General features: G+C 45.0%; 1 protein-coding gene across 2 annotated transcripts in view; it reads left to right on the top strand.

The window, feature by feature from the left end:
- dab2ipb (DAB2 interacting protein b) overlaps positions 1 to 23,640 on the top strand; it is a 133,421-nt gene that overhangs the window by 89,056 nt on the left and 20,725 nt on the right. For both annotated transcript variants that reach the window (XM_029444260.1, XM_029444261.1), the window contains 3 exons: positions 11,711 to 11,864; positions 13,202 to 13,300; positions 14,561 to 15,115. In XM_029444260.1, coding sequence (XP_029300120.1) covers positions 11,711 to 11,864; positions 13,202 to 13,300; positions 14,561 to 15,115 — 808 coding nt within the window. The remainder of the gene's footprint in view (positions 1 to 11,710; positions 11,865 to 13,201; positions 13,301 to 14,560; positions 15,116 to 23,640) is intronic.

Below are 23,640 nucleotides of genomic sequence, written 5' to 3'. Positions count from 1 at the left end.
TACACAGAGCCGAGCTGCGGCGCTACTCGGTACACAAGGCTATTGTTCACTTTTTCCTATGAATAATGAAGATGTTGAGATTACTCTCTGTGTTCCTCTCCTGCTGCAGTGATTACAAACTAACTTCCATAGATAGAACAGCCTTGGCCCGTCCCTCTCCACACAACCCTATGAGGTATGATATTATCATGACCCAGACCAGAGGAATGAGGAAGTCCCCCGAGTGTTTAGTCTCCAGGCTTTGCCTTGGCTTTGTAGTTAACCTTTAACCAGCCATTCTGCAGAACAGCAAGGCACGCCAGGTCTGTTTACTTGTGATAAGAGCGAGCAACTCTAATCCATTGCATCGGGGAGAACAAGTACATTAGACCTCCTCCAGTTTCACCTCCCCAAATGATACTTAAATTGTTTTGGAGCTGGAGAGCCGGTCCATCTATAATGGGCTGCAGAGACCTTTTCCGCTGTATAGTTCACAATGAGTTCCATTGTTGAGGTCGACAGCTGCTTCTGGCTCCTGTAGAGTTTCACTTAAGTCTTTTTACATAATGACGGCTGTGTAAGTTCTGTTGAATGATGGAGCTGAAATGTTCTCCTGTCATCCGGAAAGCGTTTTAATAGGAAGTACTGAAGGTGGACCTGTTTCCATGTAATTACTTCCCAGAGATGACTGACATGTCTGTTTTTAGAGCTCAAACATCAGCTCGACTTGAAGCGTCTCTTGACAGCATGTCTCTGCTGTGACATCAGTCTTCCCTCACTGGGTCGCCAGCTATTTGGACACAACCTCACAATACATCTGGCAGTGAGTCTCTGGCTGCTCTCACTTCTTCTCTTTCTCGCTTTTGCCTTTTATTTTTTTTTTGCCTTTTCCTCTCTCCAGCCAGCGACCCAGCATTTTCCCACAGAGTGCAGAGCTGAAGGCTCAGCCTTTGTTTCCTGCTGCAGGGGAAGATGGTGGGAGGAGGAGGCAGGCTGACTTCCTGGCTGCCAACTCGAGGTCTATGTCAGTGTGAGAAAAAGCAGGGGGGGACAGATCTGATGATGGCAGAAGAACTGTGCATCCCAGGGACCGACTTCAGCTAGAAGAAAATAGATTTTGCTATATTTCTCAGACGGAAGCACCTAAATAACTTCATAACAGGCTGTCAGCTCTTTCCCTCTTCCTTCTTTTGCTTTAATTAGTTGTCGTGTTAAGAACAGAGTCAGAACTGTCCTTTACGCTACCACAGATGGGAAGTGAGCATTTATTTTAATAATGTTTTCTTCCTGAAACCACTATAACACGAGCTATATATAACATTATGAAGTTATATGTAGTCAAACAGATGGAAACTACAACAACCAAAAAGTACAACAAAGTTGCTTTAAGATATTTATCAACTTGACATTATAGTACTCGTTGAGATAGTTTTATTATTTTTGAAGCACCATATCCAATCCCCCCTTCATAAGAGCATGTCGGTGGTGTTCATGCTTCATGCAGGCACGTCCTAAATAACAGCGCTGTCTTTTTAAATGGGATGTGGAGAGGGGTGTGTTTGTAGCAACAGACATCCTTTGGGAGCGGTGTGGTGTAACTCAGAGGGCAGAGGCTCCAGCCACGTTCCCAGAGACTCAAAAATAGTCTGGAAAACACTGTGGGCCGGCCGTGAGTGAGGAATGCGACCCAAAGTGGATTTGTGCGTTTTGGGAATCCAGCTCGGACAGGTTCTGCTGGACCATGTTTCACATATTCAGTCGATCGTAAGTGTCATTTTGTTTTAATCCTTCATGTATGGGTGTGCTTGTTGCTGTGGATGGTTACAGCACAGCTGTGGCTGGTAGAAACCTCTGTCTCTGCATCCACCCACAGTTCACTCAGAGCTGCACATTGTGGCTTCATCGGATCGCTTTGAGTTCTTTTACATACAGTGCTGTAGAAATGTATGAATTAAGAACGGAAACAAAACTCAGGATAGTTAGTTAAAAAAAAAAGAGAGACGGTGCAGTACATCCGAACAGTTGGGAGAGTAAGAGGTGCTGAGAGAAAAAGCAGGGCACGTTTAGACTCGAACATGAAAACTATTCAGCGCCGGAGGCAAATCATGACTTTAGAGTGCAAATAAGATCCCAGCTTTGACAGTTCGCTTTACAATTTCCAGCCAATTATGTGCTAACGCTTCTTCACCTGTCTGAATCTGGCATAAATAAGAAAGCAACTATTAAAACAGGATAAAGTGTAAAAATCCCATGTTTGCAGAGATCATATGCTGGATGTTGTGACCGTGTTGCGTGGGAAGAAAGTCTCTGCCCTCTCGTTCTCCCCGTGAACTCGAGAGTGTTTGCCTGTTTCTTTGTCCAATGCCACGGGGTCTTTCTGAATATTCAGGTCAAGAAGTGAAGAACACACTTCCTCATCGCCTCCTCTCCTTTGCACCTGGTGTTATCAGTTCCCCGAGCACTTAACGCTTATGCAAGAGTTGAAGAGAAAACACTTTCTCGCTTGTAACTAATTCATATTTCCCTCTGAAATATGCAATGATGTTATGCAATTTCTGTTTGGGGTTTGGTGGGTCTTATCCTTACACATGCACGTGTCATGTTAGCCTATATAATCAGGCTCTCCGGCACAGATGCACACGCCATGACCTTGGACGTATTCTCATTGATGTGTGGCTGTTGTGCCTTTATTAGTCTTTAGTGGAAGCTGAATAGATTTGTGATTTAAGAATACATATATTGCCACAGTGGATGCAATTGAATGACAAATCAATAACGGCTAATGAGGATTAACACGTGGGGAGTGCAAAGCGTGTATTTGTGCGTGTGTATGCTATTCCAATATGACATCTACAGCGTAATCGTGTGAGAAAATCATCTTTCCTCTTCTGTAGTGAAGTCAGGTTGTAACGTCTCTCTGACACCCTTCAGTCTTTAACGTTAAGGATCTCTGGATGGCCTGAAGCCAGATGATAATTCAGTGAATTAGTCAGACATTGGCTCACGTTAGGCCGGCGTTTTCACGTCTCCCGGTGATAACTACATCATCTTTGCCTCCGTCTCCCACCACTGCCCCACTCTCCTCTCTGCTGCGGTGTTTAAGTGCAGAATTAGTGAGCGTGCGGAGCGGTCACAAGTCATTTAAATGACAAAGCAAAAGGAAAAAATGGTTCTTTTGTCAAGAGCGCCGTTTCTTAGCTTTAAAATAACGAATCAGCGCTGACCTGCCGAGGTTATTTGTTGGCAAAGTGGCCTGCGTTGGCTGTTCTTTAAAAGCATCTATAATTATCACAAACAAGAAGCCGCCGTCATCCAGAACATATCTCTGCCAATCCGGGCGTCTGGTTCATTCCTCGCAGTTTGGATGAAAGCAGAGATGTGTCGTCGTGCTTCTCGTTTCACATGTGTTCACAGCCAGCATTCATCTTGCTCCTGGACATTGTGAAATGCAGTTTGTGGCATACATTTACAAACATAAATAGAATATGTAGTAATAAGCAACAATCCATCGAGTAATAGAGTAATATTGATTTTGGTTCATTTCATTTTGCGTGCTTATGAAATAATCAATTCCTAACCCTTCACCTCGCACTCAGAGTATTGATAGAGTTAGACAAAAACATTCTTAATGCTGCTTTCTGCTTCAGTCCGTCCATGTTCCTGTTGATCCGGTGAAGATAAAGTATAAATATATATATATATAGACCGCTGACCTACTTCTCCAACTGAGAAAAGCCTTAATATTGAATTGGAGTGATGGAGTTATGTGGGGCGGAGAGAGAAAGAGGAATAGTTGATCATATCTCTCGCTCAGTAGATCAAGAGAAGTAGAATATGGATAAATAAATATAGTATTTGTCACGACTTATGACACAAATGCTTCTGTATTTTACGTGCTCAGTGAACACCGTCGATGACAGTTCAGTGCAATCGATCATTTCTCCATCATTATTGTGCGATTATAAAGGCGCAATCATACTTCTGATCCGTCTTTACGTGTACGGGAGCGTCTGACACCACCTGTGTGTGTGAATGTGTGTGTCGTCACACTCGCACAGGGACATAACAGGGACTTCTTCCCCTACATGTCCCATAAAGTGCAATGTTAAAATCTATATACCGATCACACCACATGTGTGAGTTCCAGGAAGGCCATTAGTGTGACGTTTGACCTTTGCCCTCTGACTATAGCTGCTACTAAAGGAGTTACTCATTAGTGCGACCTTTGACCTCATTACACATTCTTTGTCACTGCAATGTTTTGGTTGTCCTATCCCCCCCCTCATGTACTGTTACTGTGACAGACAAACACCCACACATAGATATTCCTGTCCGTGTAACAAAGACCATTGTTCACGGTTCAGTGTTGCTTACGGTTACAACAAAAAATGTGAAAATCACATTTACCAGTCGCTGATTAGCTATGATTATTTCTGTAACAGTTAGGACACTTACAATTCAAAAGAAAAAAACATAACACAATGCCTGTAATGCTTTATTATAACTGTTGATAATTACTGAGCTGGGCTGTAGCCTATGCTCGTTTATACAGACACAGAAGACGAACCTGCTCAGGTGAAGGCACACTGGTCTATGATGGAGGATAAACACTCTGAAGCTTTAGTTATTACGTTGGCATGCTCTGATTCTCCAGTGGGACCAAACGCCCTGTACCTATCGAGACATGCTTCTAATATCTCTTTAACTCTTGGCTCTTGAAACTCACCTGGTAAGAGAATAAGTAGTCAGAAAGATGCAGCACATGTGTCACATCCTGCAGAGCTCGGCACAAATGAATACTGTCGAGAAATGTCCACCAAAAAATAAAAAGTCTTCGCAGGTAATTGGCGTGCTGTGTTCTGCAGCTGCTGGTGTGATCGTCTCTGTCCAGTGGTTGTGGTCGCAGCCAGCTGTTCTGTTCTCTCTCACTCAGCACATGACCTTAGAGCCAAGCTCCAGCCCCGGCCCGCTCCACAGCAGCTCCTCGGCGCTTCGTATTGGTCTCCCGCGGTTATTGTCCTCGCAGATGTTACACTGAATTACCTCCCAGCCTAGCAGGGACTCTACGCTCTCACTGTAATCAAGCTGTGTGTGTGTGTGTGTGTGTTACAGCCTGGCTCAGTAGCTGCGTTAGCTCTCCCAACAGTTGTTCTGCAACCACCTGATCTCAGTTAGCAGCCAAGCTTTCCCACAGTTCAGCGTGTCTGCCAGTGCTCTGAGTCAGGCTTCCCTTCAGACTCCTCAAACAGACTCTCAGAGGAGCCGAGATAGTGAATGCTAAAGCTAACTCCCTCTCTGGTGTGTCTGTTTAGTGAAAAGGGTGTGTTTGCGTGTGTGTCGTTCTTGCCTTTTTAAAAGCTTCCTTCCTTCCTGTAAATGAACGGCCGTCTTTGTCCTTCTACACTTACAGCTAACGTGTCCTCCCATGTATAGCTCTACGGTCACAGCATAGCTTCAGTGTTCATCCCTTCTTGTTTGGGGCTGCGATGCCTGGAGCAATGTCTCTCTCTCTCTCCGCTCGTCTCAGCATAATCTCTCCTTTGTCTTCTGTGCATTAGACCGCCGGCACTGTAAGAGCCCAAAGAGCCGACGCCATCAACCAGCGCAGGTGCCGCAAAGCACTAATACACAGGATGTGGACTAACATGGACTTGTGCCCACTCATCTATGTTACCCATCTGCTTTAATGCACATCTTTGTGTTTTCCCTTTCGCTGTCATTGTAATGGCTTTCATGGCCAGTACGACACAGCCAATCAGGACTCTCAGAGGTCACGGGTGGATGAGCAGAGTGTCTAAATGTGATGTGTGGAAACCTTCCTCCTGGGGGGGTTATTGGCGAAGGGAATTGCAGTGTAGCTTTCACATCAGCTGCTGCATCTCCAGCTCACTTCACTTCACTCACAACCTCAAACTCTGTCTTGGTCTGCAGAGATCATTCTCCGTGGATACTCTGCTGTTGACTGGATCTTCTAGCCTCCCTGATTGGTGTTTTGGGCTCCGAGGCCTGTAGCCACATGTCAGTGGTTCAGCTCACACATTTGCCGTTCTGCACCAGCAGCATCTGACAGGATCCCCCTCGTCTCTTTCCCTGGCCTCCTCTTGCCCACTCTTCTTTCTGTCTCTTGCTGGGGGCGGCGTGTTTGTTTTTATGTCTATATTCTCCGGCTACCCATCGCCCAACTGTTCACTCCACTGCAAGTGACAATCGACAGATGGCAAAAACACACATTTTCCATGGGTTTCCCCCAAAACACAAATGCCATGTACCGCTGAATAACGTGTGAACATATTCGAACACCAACCGGGGGTACGATTACAACTTCCTCTCTGGGCTGATGGAGCCTCATTATTTCTGCAGAGCACTAAGAAAGACTTGCACACATCTGCTTGGATCAAATGAGCGATCAGACCCGTGACAGAGTCTTCTGCAGTGTGACACGCACGTAGTTGTTGCGCCAAAGCAGAGGGAATAATGGACACTTTATTGTGTGAGTCTTGAGGCATGAATAATGGCTTATTTGTCCGGTTGCCTGTCTCTGTAGTGCATGTGATTCACAATTAAGCTTGAACAAATTGCGATTGTTTTTCCCCCGCTTTGATGTTAGTGGGTTAGGGCTCAGGTGCTCGCGGAGCGGTCGGTATTGCTGCCTGGGTAGATCTTTACAAGACAAGCCAGCTGTGAGACTCTACAGGGATATAAATATGATGAAAACTCTGTGTATTGCAACCTCACCTCAAGTGCACTATTACAAACCACTTGTCTAACCACTGCGCTGGAGTTCGTACCAAAACCATCTCATCTGGTTTAGCATCTACAGGTTGCCAAGCTCGTGTCCCGCAGGCCACACTTCTGCTCATTCTCTATAATAATTCATCCAAGAGCTGAAGCCAAACTCATCTCCTGTGCCGTCAGGCTGTGTTAATGGGTTGTACTGAGGCTTGCGTCGTAGATAACAAGTTCAAATGTTGTAATTTAAAGATGGCATAAAGTGTCTTATTGTGGTATTTGGACACCACAAAACTAAGCGTTTAACACTTCACACTGTTCTGAAGGTATTTCCAGAAACGTTTAAAAGGTACTCAAAGACGCTTTACAGGAACATTTGTATGTACATTTAAAATACATAGAAGTAATTACTCTTTAAAAGCAGATCTGAAGAGATTTGAACATGGAGAGATCAGTGAGTGAGTTCCAGAGGGAGGGGGGCGGCGGCGATAGAGAAGGCTCTGTCACCCCCAGGTCCGGTGCTCGGTCCTTTGTGGCAGGGACAGGAGGTTGGCGGCGGAGGAACGGAGGCTGCGAGAGGGAGTGTGGTGATGGAGCAGGTCGGTCAGGTTGAGGCGGGCTTTGTAGGTGAGGAGGAGGAGGATTTTAAAATGGATGCGTTGGGGGGGGGGGGGGGACTGGGAGCCAGTGGAGGTTCTGCAGGACAGGGGTGATGTGGTCATGGGTGTGGGTGAGGAGACTTATCTCTGCGAAGACAAGGGTGTGACTGTAATTGATTTACATTGTCATACTTCAGCGAGCCTCATGTCTTGTTTAGAAGCATCGCATTGTTATTGTTCTCATTTAGTAGATTTTACCAAACATTTCTTTAAAAGACACTTTTGTATAAAGAGCTCCCTGTCGTCAAGGATTGTGAGTAGAATAATGTGTCTCCCTGTATGTCTTTGCGCCGCTCTACTTGCTAATATGCGTGCTTACTTGCTCACAGTTCTCAAGTGTTTGTTTGGCAGAGTCCATTATTAACAAGTAGTGTCAGCGCCAGTCTGTGGAGCGACTTGAAAGTCCATTGATTATTGTAAATGCTGGTCTAACAGCAAAGCAACTTGCTGTGTAAAACCCCGTGTGGGGCGGTAGCCACAGGAAGCACTGTGAGCAGGAAGGAGTCTTAACGTGAGGCTGCTTAGTGTCAGCATTAACTAGAGTTGATGACCATGACTTTGGTCATTAGGGTCGTTGTGCATGTTGGTTATTACAGTAACATGAGTGGAAGCATACGACAAAAAGGGGTATTATTTTCTTTGTGAAGATTAACTCCACTTCTCACGCACTATAACGTGCTGTTGTAGTAAAACAATGCATACTCTTGTAGGACGTCGACTTTCAAAGTGCTGTAATTTGGAGTTGAAGTACTTTAATTCAGCGTATCTTTCCAGCTATCGGTACAACTATAGTCCCTTGTGGTGTAGCCAGTTAGCCAGCAAGTCAGTGTGTTAGAAGTCTAAGTGCTCTGACGCCTATATGGGCCCGAGATTTCAGGCTATATCCGATCCCAGAAAGGCTATCAGATGAACTCTTTTTTACAGGATGCAGAGACAAAGCGCACTGGGTGCAGCCCAGACGCACTCAGAATCCATTACGTGGCGGCTCTGCCCGCTCCTGTACTTACTGCTAACTGAGTTTCTATTGAACCTTAGCGGGGCTCAGTGCATCTAGATGTCAGAATGTGCTGATAAGATTTGGCCCGTAACAGGTAACTCTAAACAACACTAACAAAAAGTGTGTTGCAGCACATGGCGAGTGTTTACTGAGGACATTTCCACTCGTCAGCCAAACACAAATGCCATTTAGGTCGGAACCAGCAATGAAATCCTGTCGAGTCCCATGCACTGATGGTAAATGTAGTCCATTGAAGTAATACAAAGCTGACGCCCAAACCCCAAATCCTTCCAAAACCCGGTAGCTCGTGTTTCAAACGTGACTCTGCGTACAAAAAGGTTAGAAAGGCGTCTCAACTAACTCATTCATCGATCAGAAAACCCAAGAAAGGAACGAGGAAGTTCTGTTTTTGAGCGGCGTGTAGAGCATGCACGCCCCCCGGCTACCTAGAAACCAGTAACACAAGCTGAAGTAGCCTGAAGTTACATCCAACTGCATCACTGTCACGTCACATGACACACATGACAAATCACTACACATTTGGCTTCTGCTGACTCAGCTTTTTCTGTCAATATAGCACGCGATGAGGTATTTGTCGCTTCAGTTGCCATCAACACTGATTGGATACCACATGGTGCTGATCTTCCCCTTGTGTGGAAACATAACTATTTGTATATAGAAATACAAACCTGTGTGTCCCTATGGTTGTATTTCCTGTCATTCCAGCAGTTCATCCAGTTGTGTATCCAAACATTAAGCTACATACGGTATGAACGTCTGTTCTTTATAGCGTGACCTTTTGAATTATGTATTTTGCTACAGGGCTTCTTATAGTTATGTGTGTGTCGAGGAGCCGCGGCAAAATTCTGAACCGTGTGAAATATTTAGGCGGCTGTGAATGTAATCCGAGCGTCCGAGAGAGGAGAAGTCAGATAAACACAGTGAGAGAAACAAAATGGTGAAAGAAGAAGAAGAGGGCATGATGGAGAGACGTGGAGAGTCTGAACCCCCTCCCACCCCCCCACCTCAGGTAAACACTGAATGAGAGAAAGACAGGATAGGAGCGAAATGGAGGCAGAGCAATGGAGGATTATCAAGGACAAAGAAGGACGTTTGCCGCAAATATAGGATGTTGGGGGGAAGGGAACCAAAGACTAGAGAAACTAGGAGGACACGAGGCCATGCTTTTAATACCAGCTGTTATTTGCAGAGGCTGACATCAACAGTGTGTCAAAGCGGCTGATATAGAAGTCATGAGCAGAGACAGTCTTTCATTGTCATTACTACAAAGTGGCCGACAATAGGCTGTAAATTACATGTTACAGTACAATTTAAAACGCTGCCATAAAGATGAGAGGCGGCATTATTATTCATCAATTCATACTTTCACAGTCTCCCACCATTTCCACTGACACTAATGTGCTAATATGGTATTCTGAGAGAGAGAGAAGAAAACCATAATAGCAGAATAAAAATATTCCTGTTTTTTGAAGATGCATTCCTTTCTCCTCACAACGTGCAGAAGACCACTCGAGGATCTGGCTTTTGGCGAAGCACTCTGGCTGTATATTGAAGTGCATTTTCACCAGAAGGATACTTGCACGCTAGCTATTAGTCTAAATGTTAATAATGTTTATTAAAATGCAGCGTTGTCAGGTTTTCTCCTCCGGTCTTAGAAACATCATCCTGCAGGTTTTGGGTCTGTGGACATAAGTTTCCATCCCCTCTGTCTCTTAACAGCACATCCCAGTAGAAAACCCCTGTTTCCCCTCCTCTCCGCTCACTTGACTCGCTCGCAGTTCTGCCCAGTACCCAGTCAGCCAATCACAAAGCAGAGCTAGGTGCAAACACACTTCCTCTGCAGCTGTGCTTTGGAAAAGGCTCGGAGCTCCTAAGACTGGATTCACATATGCAAAGCTATCCTCGAGGCATTCACACATGTTTTTCTTTTCTTTTCGATGATGAAATGTGCCTTTTATGCTTGCGTGTGTGTGTGTGTGTGTGTGTGTGTGTGTGTGTGAGGATGGGATTAAAGGGAGAGTCCAGATCATTATCCACTTCACATTGGACAGTGGATTTGACAACAAAGCTGGCTGACTGTACAAAGCGCTGCATGCGGTTGCTAATCTGTCATTACGGCTGCTGCATTTTCCCTGGAATGCTCTTTCTTTTTTAGTCCACACAAGAGATGTGCACTACAGTTCACACACACTCGCATACATGGGATTAGGGTGTAAGCCGTCCATAGAGGGTACTATTAACAGAATGTTCTCACTCATTACACGAGCAATTGACCCTCTGTCTTCCTCGTCCTGCCAGTGTCAGGGGCTAATGTGTGTGGAGCTCGCCTGTCGCTTCACACAGCCTGTTTGCTAACATATGTAGCTGTTCAGCCTCTCATCACTGTGAGGCTCACTGCAACATGGTGATGGTGTAATAGAACCACAAGAGCTAAGGGGTGTAACGAGTCAACGCTCTAATAGCATCGATGTTTATCATCTTCTTTAAGATACGCCTTTATTTTGAAATTCCCATAAACATTCAAGCAGTTCTAAAACATGAGAAATGTCCAGGGCTGAATATCAAGCTCAATAACGTGGATCATATAAGGTCACAGGAAAATATAGAAGACACACATTTGCTCTTCCCTGGTTGTCAGTCATTCACTAACTTTTCTAAAATAAAAAAAAAACACAGAAAGTAGGGCGACATCAAACACAGCAAACAATGGAGAGGTCTTTACTTTGTCTTCTAATCTTCTCTGGCTGGAAGAAAAGGGCTTCAGGGTTGTCTTTGTCAGATTATTGAACACTTTCTAAAGTGCACTCTGAGCTCCCGTCACAGTGCGTCGGAGAAGAGTCTGTGGGGGCGTGTGTTTGTTAAAAGAAGCTCCACAAAACACGTAGCAAGTGGAGTTTTTGTTTGCATTGTGAAGCATCATGAAAGCAGTCTAAGCTTGACCATTACTGGTAATCAATGCTATGAATTGCTTCCAATAATAGTGGATTCACTGCATCGGTTTTAAGCGCAGCTTGACTCAAATCTTTTATGCTTTTCTGGTGTCATTCATCCATTGACGTTTAAAGTTGCAAATGAGTATTCACAAAGCATCCATTAGAGAGTGACTTCAGAAGCGGGTGCATGGACATGTGTTGATGTCGTCTGCGAGCTTGTCATGCAGAGAACTCGTTAACTTTGAGACAAGTGGGGCATCCTTTCTTCCTCATCCTCTCACGCTCTTCCTTCACACTCACCATGAATGTACATATGCTCCCTCTCTCTCTCTCTCACTTCCTCTTCTCAGACTCTGCAGGGTGACTCAGTTCTCTCTTTCTGTCACTCTTAGATCGCATCTGATGCCAAGGCTGAAGGAGTCTCGCTCCCATGAGTCATTGCTCAGCCCCAGTAGTGCTGTGGAAGCCCTGGACCTAAGTATGGAGGACGAGGTTGTCATCAAGCCTGTTCACAGCAGCATCCTCGGGCAGGACTACTGCTTTGAGGTTAGTGGACACACACACACACACACACACACACAGTACATGAACACACAAATACTACAGAACATTGCTTCATTAAAGCGTCCACACACAGTCATGATACGGTACTGAGTTATTTCAGGCATCTGTAATTAAAAGTTTATTTTCTGCATCGACGATGTTTACATTTAGAGTAATAATATATATAATATAACTAATTATGTTCTTTGGTAAGAGACATCTGGAGAAGGTGATAATATGTCAACGGTGTGTGTCTTCAGTTAAGTTATTTACATTTACATTTACAATCCCAGCAGAAGATAAAGTTTATGCTCTGAAACCTGATAAAACATTCGGTGGTTTTAATCACGTTGCTTCAACTAAAAGCTTATTTGCTCTGTTTTTTGTTCCCAATTACAACAAAGCATTTTGAGTTTGTTACAATTCTGATGTGTGCATCTGAGTTCTTCTCCTCAACAACTAATGTTTATTCTCTCCAATAATCCTTAATTAAGCCTCATTCAATTAATTACATTTCATGCACTTTATGCACTAATTACGATTTGTTTTAAATGTTCTGCCCCTTTAAATGTTGCAAATGCCCAATTTGCAAAAGTTGCCCCACCAAAGATCTTTTAAATTGAAACAATAATTTCACTTCACATCTCTATTGAGACTCAGTTCTTGATTTGATCATTTTATGGCCAATTATAATCAAAAGTTCACATACTTTTCTGCATTAACCATCACAGAGTGACTGGTTCCATTTCCTGGTTGTAGAAAGATAAATGGAAGCGCAGCGATGATTAGTTTCAGTCACTGGCTGTGTGAAAACTGATCATCACGATCATCCGTGGAGTCATTTCATACACATTGCCTCTAATTACTGTGAGATTCACATGTGCACCAACACATACATGCAGCTGGGGGGGGGGGGGAACATACTGAATACACTGTCTACCGTTGAGACCAGGACCAGACCTCCGCTAATCTTCATCCTTCTGCTCATTACATCGCTCTGTTTCTTTTTGTCCTCGCTCCTTTCTGCTGGTTCTGTTCTCTCTACGTCCCACTGTGCGTTTTTTAATTATCCAGTCATCATCCAGCCTGCCAAGCAACCATCTCTGTCCATTCACACCATTCAGTCATTCCTCCACACTGCCAAGTCATCCTCAGTCTCCTCGCACCCACCATTGTGTGTGTGTTGATAAGCTTCTCTGCTGCCAGAGACAAAGTGTTGTTTCAGAACTAAGTTTAGTGAAACATTCTGTTCCACTTGCTCTCCGTCATTGTTATGCACGCTTGTTTGATCATTAAAGCATTAATGTTCCGTCTCTCTCTCTCCCTCTGTGTGTCGGCAGGTCACCACCTCCACAGGAAGCAAATGTTTTTCCTGCCGTTCATCAGCCGAGCGAGACAAATGGATGGAGAACCTGCGGAGGGCGGTGCAACCCAACAAGGTAAATTCGCAGCGTGTGGGACACAATCAACACCAATAAGCTCACGCACAAGTGTCACAACTCCAAACCACACTTTGCACCATCGATTATCATCTAGACGGGGAGCTACACGGTGTTGACGTTGAGTCGTAACTTGCACAACAACGCAACCTGATATGTTCGCCTCCAGCTGTGCGCTTCCTGCGCCGCACATAGCAGAGGGCAGCGAGGTCGCAGCAAGGAACACCAAAGTGTTCTGCTGCCGAGCGTCGACCCCGCCTATGATCTTGACAAACACAGCTGCGGCAGAAGCAGGGCGGCATCAAGCCGGCATCAGGATAAAACTGCACTGTACTGAAAACACATGTTGCACAACACACTCAAGACTCAACCTGTCTGACGTTGTGGTTTGCAGGTCAGTGTTTGTTACCACGACCTCGCCCCCCCCGAAGGCTCTCCTCTGTCGCTGGTGCTCGGGAGCAAATCCTCATACAGTAAAACATATGGAACAAAGGAAATATAAATACATTCAGCGACGCCATCACTGTAAATGGAATTAGGGCTTCCAAATGCTAAACCTGCAGAATTCAGGTCACGCATAAGAGGATAATTATGTGTCACTGTAAAAAGGCTGCGATCATCTGTCCCGCTGGTGTTTCTGTGTGACATAATGAGTGAGGTGACCCTTACATGTCCTATTGTTTGCTCTGCTTTCATCTCCCACATAATGCACATGCATTAGCACAGACACTAGAGAATGCATTTCATGACACAAAATTAATTACATTTCGTCACACAGAAGCATGTTTTATAGTCGTGTGTCGCAACGTCTGAAAAGCATCCCGAGCGTCCTTCAGGTGTGATTATGAGAGGCGCTGGCGTTTCTCTCTAATAATATACTTATTATCTCCTCTTCTCCTCGCTTCATCTTCAGAGGTGCTTTTCAAGGCAATCTGAATAATGGGTCCAAGAATATGCCCTGCTCTTGGCAAGATCAATTGATGACATAAGAATGTGTTAGCACTCTGAAACAGTGAGTCAGATGTTTGAGCTCTTTAAAAGACTGCGAACGCAGGAGAGACAAAGATTTTAAATTGCCTCCGTGAGAAATGATTGAAGAACTTTTGTGAAATGGTTTTTTTTGTCATTTAAAAAGGAGAAACTTCAAAATGAAGGTTTATTTCTGCAGTCGTTTGACGTGTTGTTGGTTTTACGAGACTAGTTTACGGAAAGGATTTAGAATTGTTCTTGTACTAAACCACGTGCTTTCCTCTTCTGCAGGACAACAGTCGTCGGGTGGAGAACCTGCTGCGGCTGTGGATCATCGAGGCCAAGGACCTGCCGGCCAAAAAGAAATACTTCTGCGAGCTTTGTCTGGATGACTCGCTCTACGCCCGCACCACCTGTAAACTCAAGACCGACAATGTCTTCTGGGGGGAACACTTTGAGTTCAACAACCTGCCTGCTGTCAAGAGCATCACGGCCCACCTCTACAAAGACACGGACAAGAAGAAGAAGAAAGATAAAAACAATTACATTGGACTTGTCAACATCCCCGTCACGGCCGTTACCGGGCGGCAGTTTATGGAGAAGTGGTACCCGGTCAGCATGCCCAACCCCCCTAAGGGCAAGACGTCTGGGCCTATGATTAGGATCAAGGCCCGCTATCAGAGTATGAACATCCTTCCCATGGAGATGTACAAGGAGTTTGCAGAGTACACCACCAACAACTACATGCTGCTGTGCTCGGTGCTCGAGCCCGGGATTAGCGTCAAGAACAAGGAGGAGATGGCGTGCGCGCTGGTCCACATTCTGCAGAGCACTGGCAAGGCCAAGGTTAGTCCCAACAATACCATTCATTTCCATTGTGTCCACGTTTGTACTCTTCGTGGAGACATCATGGATAATAAAGCTGAATATCAGACCGTTGTCTTGCCTTGAGGTACCAAGACATTATGAAGCATGCAGAGGTTAACTATTCCTCAGCTGCCTGCTCATCCTGTGAACTACTGACCCCCACAAAGCTGTAATGCAGTGCAGACAAAGACCAGACAGACGGGTGATTTCCTCTTGCTGCACCAGCCTGTATTACATTTTTAACTCAAGCTAATCCCTTACACGTATCCCCCGCAGTGCTTCACGGCATACCGATGCAGGACAGAAGCACAATATATCCACCGCTGTCTGCAGCAACGCAAGCACAGAGAGATTAGTCTACCACAGCAGGAGCCAAGTCTCCCATAACAGCAGGCAGTTGGACTGGGATAATCTCCCATCCATCCCAAATGGCTGTTTCCATCTTTATTTTGACAGCACAGCGTCTCTTCAGTGTGGTGAAACAAACGTTGGCTTTTTCTGACCTTTTCTGAGCATGAGGCATGAGAGGGAAAGACGTCTTATTGGCCGCTAATGAAAGAAGGATGTAAAGAGTTGAATTATAATCAGCATTTTCGTTTAGTTGTTGATTTTTCGAGCGTAAATGACCAAAGATCACAGCTTTCAGCCTCTCAAATGTAAAGACTAACATCTTTTTCTCATTATAATTACAATATCTTTGGTCTGTTTACAATGTTCTGCTTCTTTAAAGACCAAACGCACAACAATGAAGGAAGTTTGATATCACTGATGGATTCAGTTCCAAAGCGTTTTTGAATGAACAAAAGCTTGTTGTTCTTTGCAGTGTCTGAAATAACTGCGTGCCTTTAGTGGACTGTTGCTTCAGGCGGCGTTCTTCACTTCCTGTCTTCTCTGCCTCGTCAGTTGGCCGCGACAGCTTGTGCCTCACTTTAGTTTTTCCCCGACAGTATCTCATCAGCAGAGCTTTGAAACTTTCTTTGACTTTATCACAGCTCAGCGGAGTGATGAACGATCAGTGCTTAAGAAGTGATGTCTATCCACACTGTACCGCCGGTTTAGGCTCGGGACTGATAGCTGCTGATTGATGGGGGAGAAGGCCTCGACTGGTCCCTGGAGAGACGGCCATGTCCTTAATTACCTTCAATTAATCCCCACTTTCCGAGCAAAGCTCTAAAAGTTTTACTTCCTTCCTGTCTGGGTTTCTCCCAGCTAGCGGATGAGCTGCTCGTAAAACGCACTACATATTCAAGGTCGCTCATTATGAGAGAGACCCTCGTTTATAGCCTCGCTACACCTGTGCTCCAGAAAAACAAACGACGGCAAAAGAATCCTTTTTAATGTGATCTTTGTGGGGCTGTGAATACGGAGAAAAGCCGCCGTCGCCTTTTTGAAAACTAGGCAAACGGAAGCTTTTGCAATGACGTAAACAGGATGAATTAACGAAAGCTGCTTTAGAAATGTCAAGTGTCAGTGCTGTCAGCGACTGCAGCTTCCTTTTCTGAGAGGACTTTCATCATCCAGGACGTTGTGAAGTGGTCTGACGCGTGTGTTTAGACAGTACGCATGTGTTTCCTTTCACCTTCATGGATAAAAAGCATGTCATGCCAAACACGGCGATATCAAGAAACCACATATTTCTAAAATATTCCCAATTAGGGTATCCTCTGCTGCTGCTGCTGCTGCTGCTGTGTACACGTGCTGTGTCTTGGTTTGTTCACTTACAACACAATGATGAAGTTTTACTCCGGCGAAGATAAGCTCCAGGGCGACTCGGGCTGTCATAACATCACATTTCCAAAATAATTCACAATAACGATATGTAGAGGACGGAAAGAAAGAATAATAATAATGCTGTTTGTCAAATTTATCTGAAACCTTGTTTATTGTGCAAAATGCGAGTGTAGGGAGTCGGAGAGAGAGTCTATAACTGTACAACAGAAGTCTTATTGTCAATACCAGTATATTGCGACACCACTACTTCCAACTAAGTCAAATCCACGAGTCAGTATCTAATTCTGTCGCTCCCTCAGTGGATCTCTGTAGTTCAGACAGAGACGTTGCATTGCGAGTGCATCAGACGGTCACAAAGATGCACCCAGTTGCACCCAGCGGGGGTGAACGGGAGGTGAACGCTTCTCTTTGGAGATGCAGCGGTAACTTTGTACTTCTGAAGTTCTGCTGATGGTGTTTAATCAGCTGTGCACAGGTGGGAAACAGCTCCTAACTTCAGCCGGCTATTGTTAAGAGATGCCGGTTACAGGATGTGACGTGCATTAGTATGCACGACACCATCTAGACTTCTGTTTCTCCCCGTGTCATTGTATCACCCATCACCGAATAATTACACCCTGAATATTCTGCTCCGCTGCACACTCGCTGCTTCTCCCTTGTTCTCTCCCTGCTTTCCGTCTTTGTCTTCCTTCATCTCTCTTTCACGCTCCGTTGCGTCTCGAGGCCAAAGCTCTCTTGAGAGATGTCATTACGGATGCTGTCTGGATGCATTGGTGAGCACGACGGGCACGCCCTGCGTCGCAGCCCAGATGCTAACTTCATACGCACACACCTACGTATGAATCACAAGCCATTAGCAGGTGGCTGCAGGTCAGTTATTCCATTATGTGCATGAGCAAGTAGGTCCGCAGGTGTATTAAGATATGTGGCTTTAGGTAGCACGGGAATCAGTCGGGTCAGACGTGTGCAACCTGAAGTAGAAACAATAATGAGTCTCTGTCAGCTGATTGCATTCCATTTCGAAGCTGGTGAATCCAGAAGAAATCAAAATGAGAAATGCATTCATGACATTTCTGTTGATTTCCTGTGCTTTTAAGGTCAAGACACTAGTCTGTCTCCCCCCCCCCCCGTGAGACACGCTGTTATGTCCACACACACCCAAACATCACGGTTAGACGCTCCCATGGTAACAGTAACAAACACCTCTGCTGGAGAAGTTCACCTTTCTTTCATCGGAAAGTCTCCACCGCTGGCATGAATCCTCTGCGTTATTGATGGCGTCTCCTCGACGCACCGGCCCCTTCGGGAAGATTGTGTTCTAATGTTGCTGCCGCTCCTCTCAGCCGTGCGGAGGAAGTGACGATAAGGAGGATTTATCCTGATGATAACTGGCCAGACGAGGGCGGGGCTCTGATGATTATGCCATTGCATTTCATGTGTCGCTGCTCCTCAAGGTAAACTAACCGCCCTGCTTAAGAGTGCGAAATATGTAGGTCTCTCGTCTCCCACTGTACATCCTCTGTGGTAAATTGCCCGCAGCACAGCTCCAGTTACATTCAGCACAAGCAGCTTATTAATGAATTCAGCGCTGACATCAGCGGGCAGCGATGCTCATCACCACAGCTGCGGCGCACAGGCACAGTTTGTCGTACGTACATAATACGATGTGACAAATGATTAACTAACATGACATGAAAGACTCTGGTACTTCTGTATCCCTCTGAGCTTTTTTTTCACGTGGCTTTGAATGAATCAGCTGTCCCCTGAGAAGGCCGGCGAGCTTTCATAGCATGCCAGGCATTTGTCAATGCCCTCCACGTGAACAGGGACGTTGTCAGTATTACTTTTGATGTTGACAACTACCTGTAAATGTTTTAACGCAGATGCTTCTCCTAAAGATGCTGCCATTTAGTGTTTCCTTCCTTCTATGGGACTGCTATGTCTGACACACCAGACTCTTTAATAGTTGTAGTCGTATCATTTACCACAGAAGAAGTGAGCCCTCCCATGATGCACTAAGATGGATGTTGGAGGAGACGGCGAAGAGGTGTTTGAAGTGTGAGTGAGAGAAAGAGGGCACGTTTAGAACAGGAGAGGTTAGCTAGTCATGAAGCCATACATCGACTGTCGAGGCTCTAATCAAATGAGGAAATAAATAGCGAGCACGTCAATGCCCTCGCTCGCCTCGCAGTCTCTCCTCACCACTAAAGCGTTGCATCATATCGTCAGACTGTTTAGTAATTACAGCAGGATTTGTATGGACCACCCCCTGACGGCGTCGGAGTGATGGAGGAGAGGTGAATCGGGAGAAGGGTGAACGGGTGAAGGCGCCGACGAAGAGAAAAGAAGGGAACGAGGGAGAATTGCAGAAACCCAGTTTGTGGCTGTGCAGAGGAACATTCAGCTCCACACATTGATCTGGAAGTCTCTTGATGTCTCTGCTGGCACTGAGATTACAAAGACTCCTTCTCTCCCCGTCTCTCCTCTCACTTCTCTTCACATGCATTTGCCTTTGAATAGTTTTAAATGCCTAACATACATGTGCACACAAATATCTTTTTAAATAGAACAATACATCAATGCACTTCTTACAGAAGTCAAGTGCAGTTTGGGAATAAGAGCTGGGGATCATTACTCAATCATCTAACAATAGTTTGTTTAGCTGCCTTCAGTATTCTTGGACCTTTGGCTGAAACAACCAGGACTGAAGTCTTAAGGACTGCCACTTCAAGTGAAGCCTTGCAATGCATATTTAAATAGAAGGTTTGCACACTTTAACATCACATATTGAAATACTGCAGTGTGCTGTCACCTGCTCATGTGGTGATAGATAGTGACTTGAAGATTATTACTTTAACTTAATGCACACAAAGGGAATATGCACCGCAATGACAGCTGATGACACTTTGTGTAAGCCCCCCCCCCCCCCCGTCCCCCCCCCCCCCAGTCAAACCGTCGTAATGATCTCGTGCACGAGTCGCTGATTCAGGAGAGTTGCAGCCTTTCCGGTTTTTCTCTTGACTGACGAGCTCCCGTGCAGAGAGGATCTGCTTCCATTTGGCCTCCAGTCCTCTCAGTCAGCCAAGTATGAGCATCAGAGGAAGAGCTGCAGGCGAGGACTCGGTGACAGTAGCCACCGGCCTCCAGGGAGGGGGAACTAGGGGAGGCAGAAAGAGACGGAAAGATAAGGAGAGCAAAGAATGGAGAGGCTGCAGCGGTTCCTGGTTACTCCCCCTGAGTCTTCCCTCAGCCCGTGCCCCCGGCTGAAGGACCGGGCTCATCGATCAGTTAGATTGCTAATGTTATAGGGTTACTCCCCCCCCCACATCAAGTCTTTACTCCTACCGATCTGTTACAATACGCCAATTATTGAGCGAAAACTCTGCCATGCTAAAAATGTGTATTTGCTAAATTGCGGTATCAGAATATCTTTATTGACAATATACTCGTGTACGATGACATTTTGCATTCTCTCGATGCAAAACAGTAAAGTTATAAAAAACAGTAATAGCAGCCAAGAGAAGGCACTATTTAAATGAAGTTTATAAAATGTCCAGATCAGTAATCTTTATATTGTGTGCGTGTGTGTGCGTGTGTGTGCGTGTGCTGTATTTACACACTTACCTCAATATCAACACAAGGAGCATAAACAGTTCATTTCCATTTTGTTTGGTTTCTAATAAATCTCATTAGTTCCACAATCCCCGACTTCTCCAATAATAATGTTTCTTTTCTCCATTCACAAGATAAAAACAAGAATAATCACTGATGCCAAAATGAAAATCCTAATTCATGCTCTGTTGGACATCGTTGGAAAAGAATATACACGCAGAAAAACTAATCTCTTTCATTAAGATACTAGCAACCCTGGAGGAAAAGTAAGATGCTGTGAATACATTTGAATATTTAGTTTCATATCAGTGTCATCGTTCCTGACTTTGCAACATAAAGTGTCTTTATTCCCGTGCACATTACACACCCCAGGTGGGTAATGTGATCTGTTGGTGATATTTGAACTCTCTCAAGGCGTCCACATACTCTCGAAGAAAGAAAATGTTGTGTTACTTTCCCTCCTCTTGCTTTCTCCAGCTCCAGTTATCCTTTTAAGGCATGTTATTGCTCTCAGGCTTGCATTTCTCTGAGTCGTATTACCATGGAAACACAAAAACATCTGCGCGTGTACAAAGCATAAACCTTGTCTCCTTCTTCTCACTTTTTAGTTCCCGGACTCGAGGTCCAGTAATTGCAAAGCCTGCCATTTAAAACGGTCTCCTGTTTGCCTGAGTGTGAGAGTCCTCATCATGATCTGCGTGTATTTATATTTCATAACTTGCGGCTACAAACTGGCCGTAGAATATTGGCGATGTGAGCGGTGCACAGACGCACGCGGTTGTGCCTGGAGGTAGATTGTTGTGTGTACAGCGGTGTAATAGACAAGACTTTATTAGTTTTTACTGGCAAGTAACCCCATCTACAAGGGAGCTTCTCATCTTTTCCAACAGGACTCAGTTTGCTTCTATTTATTAGATGTGATCAACCGTGCAGCACCATCTACCCTCAACTCCGGCCCTATCTTCATATCACCCTCCTTTCCTCCTTTGTGCACTGTGTGTTGGGGGTTTCTTTGAGGCATGGTTTGGCTGATGAGATGTGGCAGCGATACAGAGAGCGTCCTACTTCTCCTTATTAGCACTGAACCAGAGAGGAGGGGGGGGGGGGGCTGCAGGATTGAGGGCGTCAGAGAAAAGGTTGAGGGATATGACGGCAGGGAGGAGGAAGGAGCTCCGGTCGCTTTGACTTTTATAATATCGGTGGCTCTCTGTGATTTTAACTTATTACAACAAATCATATATATGTTCTCAACAATACTGCCAAATGAGTTTCACGTTGGTTACAGAGCTATGATATAACATACCAGTTGAAGAGACATGTAATCCATTACAGTACATAATGTCTGTTTTGACAGTTGGGGCATAATTAGGTTAGCTAGCTTTTTAGCCAAACTAGCCGTGTGAAAAACCTACTAATATGTATAAACAAGCACACACACACACACACACACACACACACACACACACACACACACACACACACACCTCGCAAATACTCCATGGCACATTTCAGCCCTGGCGTTATTAAATGTTAGCATTCGAACACTCGTGCTCACAGTTACAATGTTAGCATGTTAGCATGTGAGCATGATGGAATGCTAACATTTACTAGCTTGCCAACGTTTGATGTTAGCATGAAACTCAAAGCAGCTCAAGCTGCTGGCATTGTTCTCTTAGTCTTATTAACACAAGAAATAAATTCATATCTTCTTGGTTTCAATTTCCTACAACAAAGCTCATCAATGCAGCCGACTCGTGGACATTTGTCTCAGTGGTTTTCACGTCTATTTGGTATCATACTGAAATGAGAAGCGACCAAATCAATCTTAAGAACATGTAGCACGCACTGAAGAACGGGTTTGAGTTTGTACTTCAAGCAGAGAGGAGATAGTTTGCAAATCCAACGTTATGGTCCCTCTAATTTCCTTATATCAATGTGTTGTAATTAAGTTCCAATGAAAGATACTCAAAGTGGAATTCACTGTGAGCACACACACACACACACACACACACACACACACACACACACACACTCACACTGAACTGTATATTCCTACTAATAAGTTGGGAGGCTCAATACATGGTGTAAGAGAGATTGTCAGCAGTGGTTTGATCAAATTGTAGTTTTAGGCTACTAGCAGGAATTATTGCGTCTCTTTTGATGTCTCTCTCTCTCTCTCAGTTTCAGACGCTCTCCTCTCTTTCATCTGACCGTCCTCTCTAATCAGGCCTGGATTTGCTTCGCCTCGGTGGCCTCATAAGGAGTGCAGAGCCGAGAAGAGGGAGGGAGAGAGACACAGAGGGGTAGAGGTTGGAGGAAAGATCATAATTGGGATGACATTTTCTTCCTATAAAGTGTTACCTAAATTGTAAAGCTGCCTGCCGGCATAAATGAGAATCCTGGACTGGAAAGCATCATTTGAAACAGGAGTGTAGGGACGATTTACAGCGCGTTAAAGTTCACGTTTTTTGAAGAACAGTTTATTTAATGTGGTTCTGTTTTGACACTGATCATCGTGAAACAACATTAATGACATAACAATACAAAATGACAGCACTCCAGTGTCATTGTCTTTCCAAGTCGCGGGTTTCTTGCAGACGACATGTGGTTTTCTTCCGCCGTGTACCCTCAGAAGTGTTGTGGAAGCAGCCCCCCCCCCCCCCCCCCCCCAGCATGGAGCTGCCACCGCTGTGCTTCACAGTGGGGATGCTGTGTTTATGATGATGTGCAGTGTATCATGGTATTTAGTCTTAACAGCCAAAACGCTCAATTTCGGTCCCATCAGACCGTAATAACTTCTTCCAGCTGACTTCAGAGTCTCCCACGTGGCTTCTGGCAAACTGCAGCCGTGACGTGTTGTGAGGCTTTTCTTTTTTAAGACGCTTTCTCTCTTCTTTTCTCTTCTCCCCCCATAAAGCTGTGACTGGTGAAGGATCCAGACATGTGCAGCCTCTGAAACTCCCTCAGCGTTGTCAAAGATGTCTTGGTGGCCTCACTCACTTGGACTCCTTCTTGCACAGTCACTCCTAATGACAGATGTAACTGTACTCCAATGGATGTTCATTGGCGTGTAAATCTTCTTGCATCCATCCACTTGCATTAACCTTTTTCTCTGAGTTGCTCGGAGCGCCCCTAAATCTGCATGGTGTATGTTTTGCCAC

This window comes from Cottoperca gobio, chromosome 12 (assembly GCF_900634415.1).
Source record: "Cottoperca gobio chromosome 12, fCotGob3.1, whole genome shotgun sequence".
Taxonomy (NCBI): Eukaryota; Metazoa; Chordata; class Actinopteri; order Perciformes; family Bovichtidae; genus Cottoperca; species Cottoperca gobio.
This window is presented reverse-complemented; position numbering and strand designations above follow the sequence as displayed.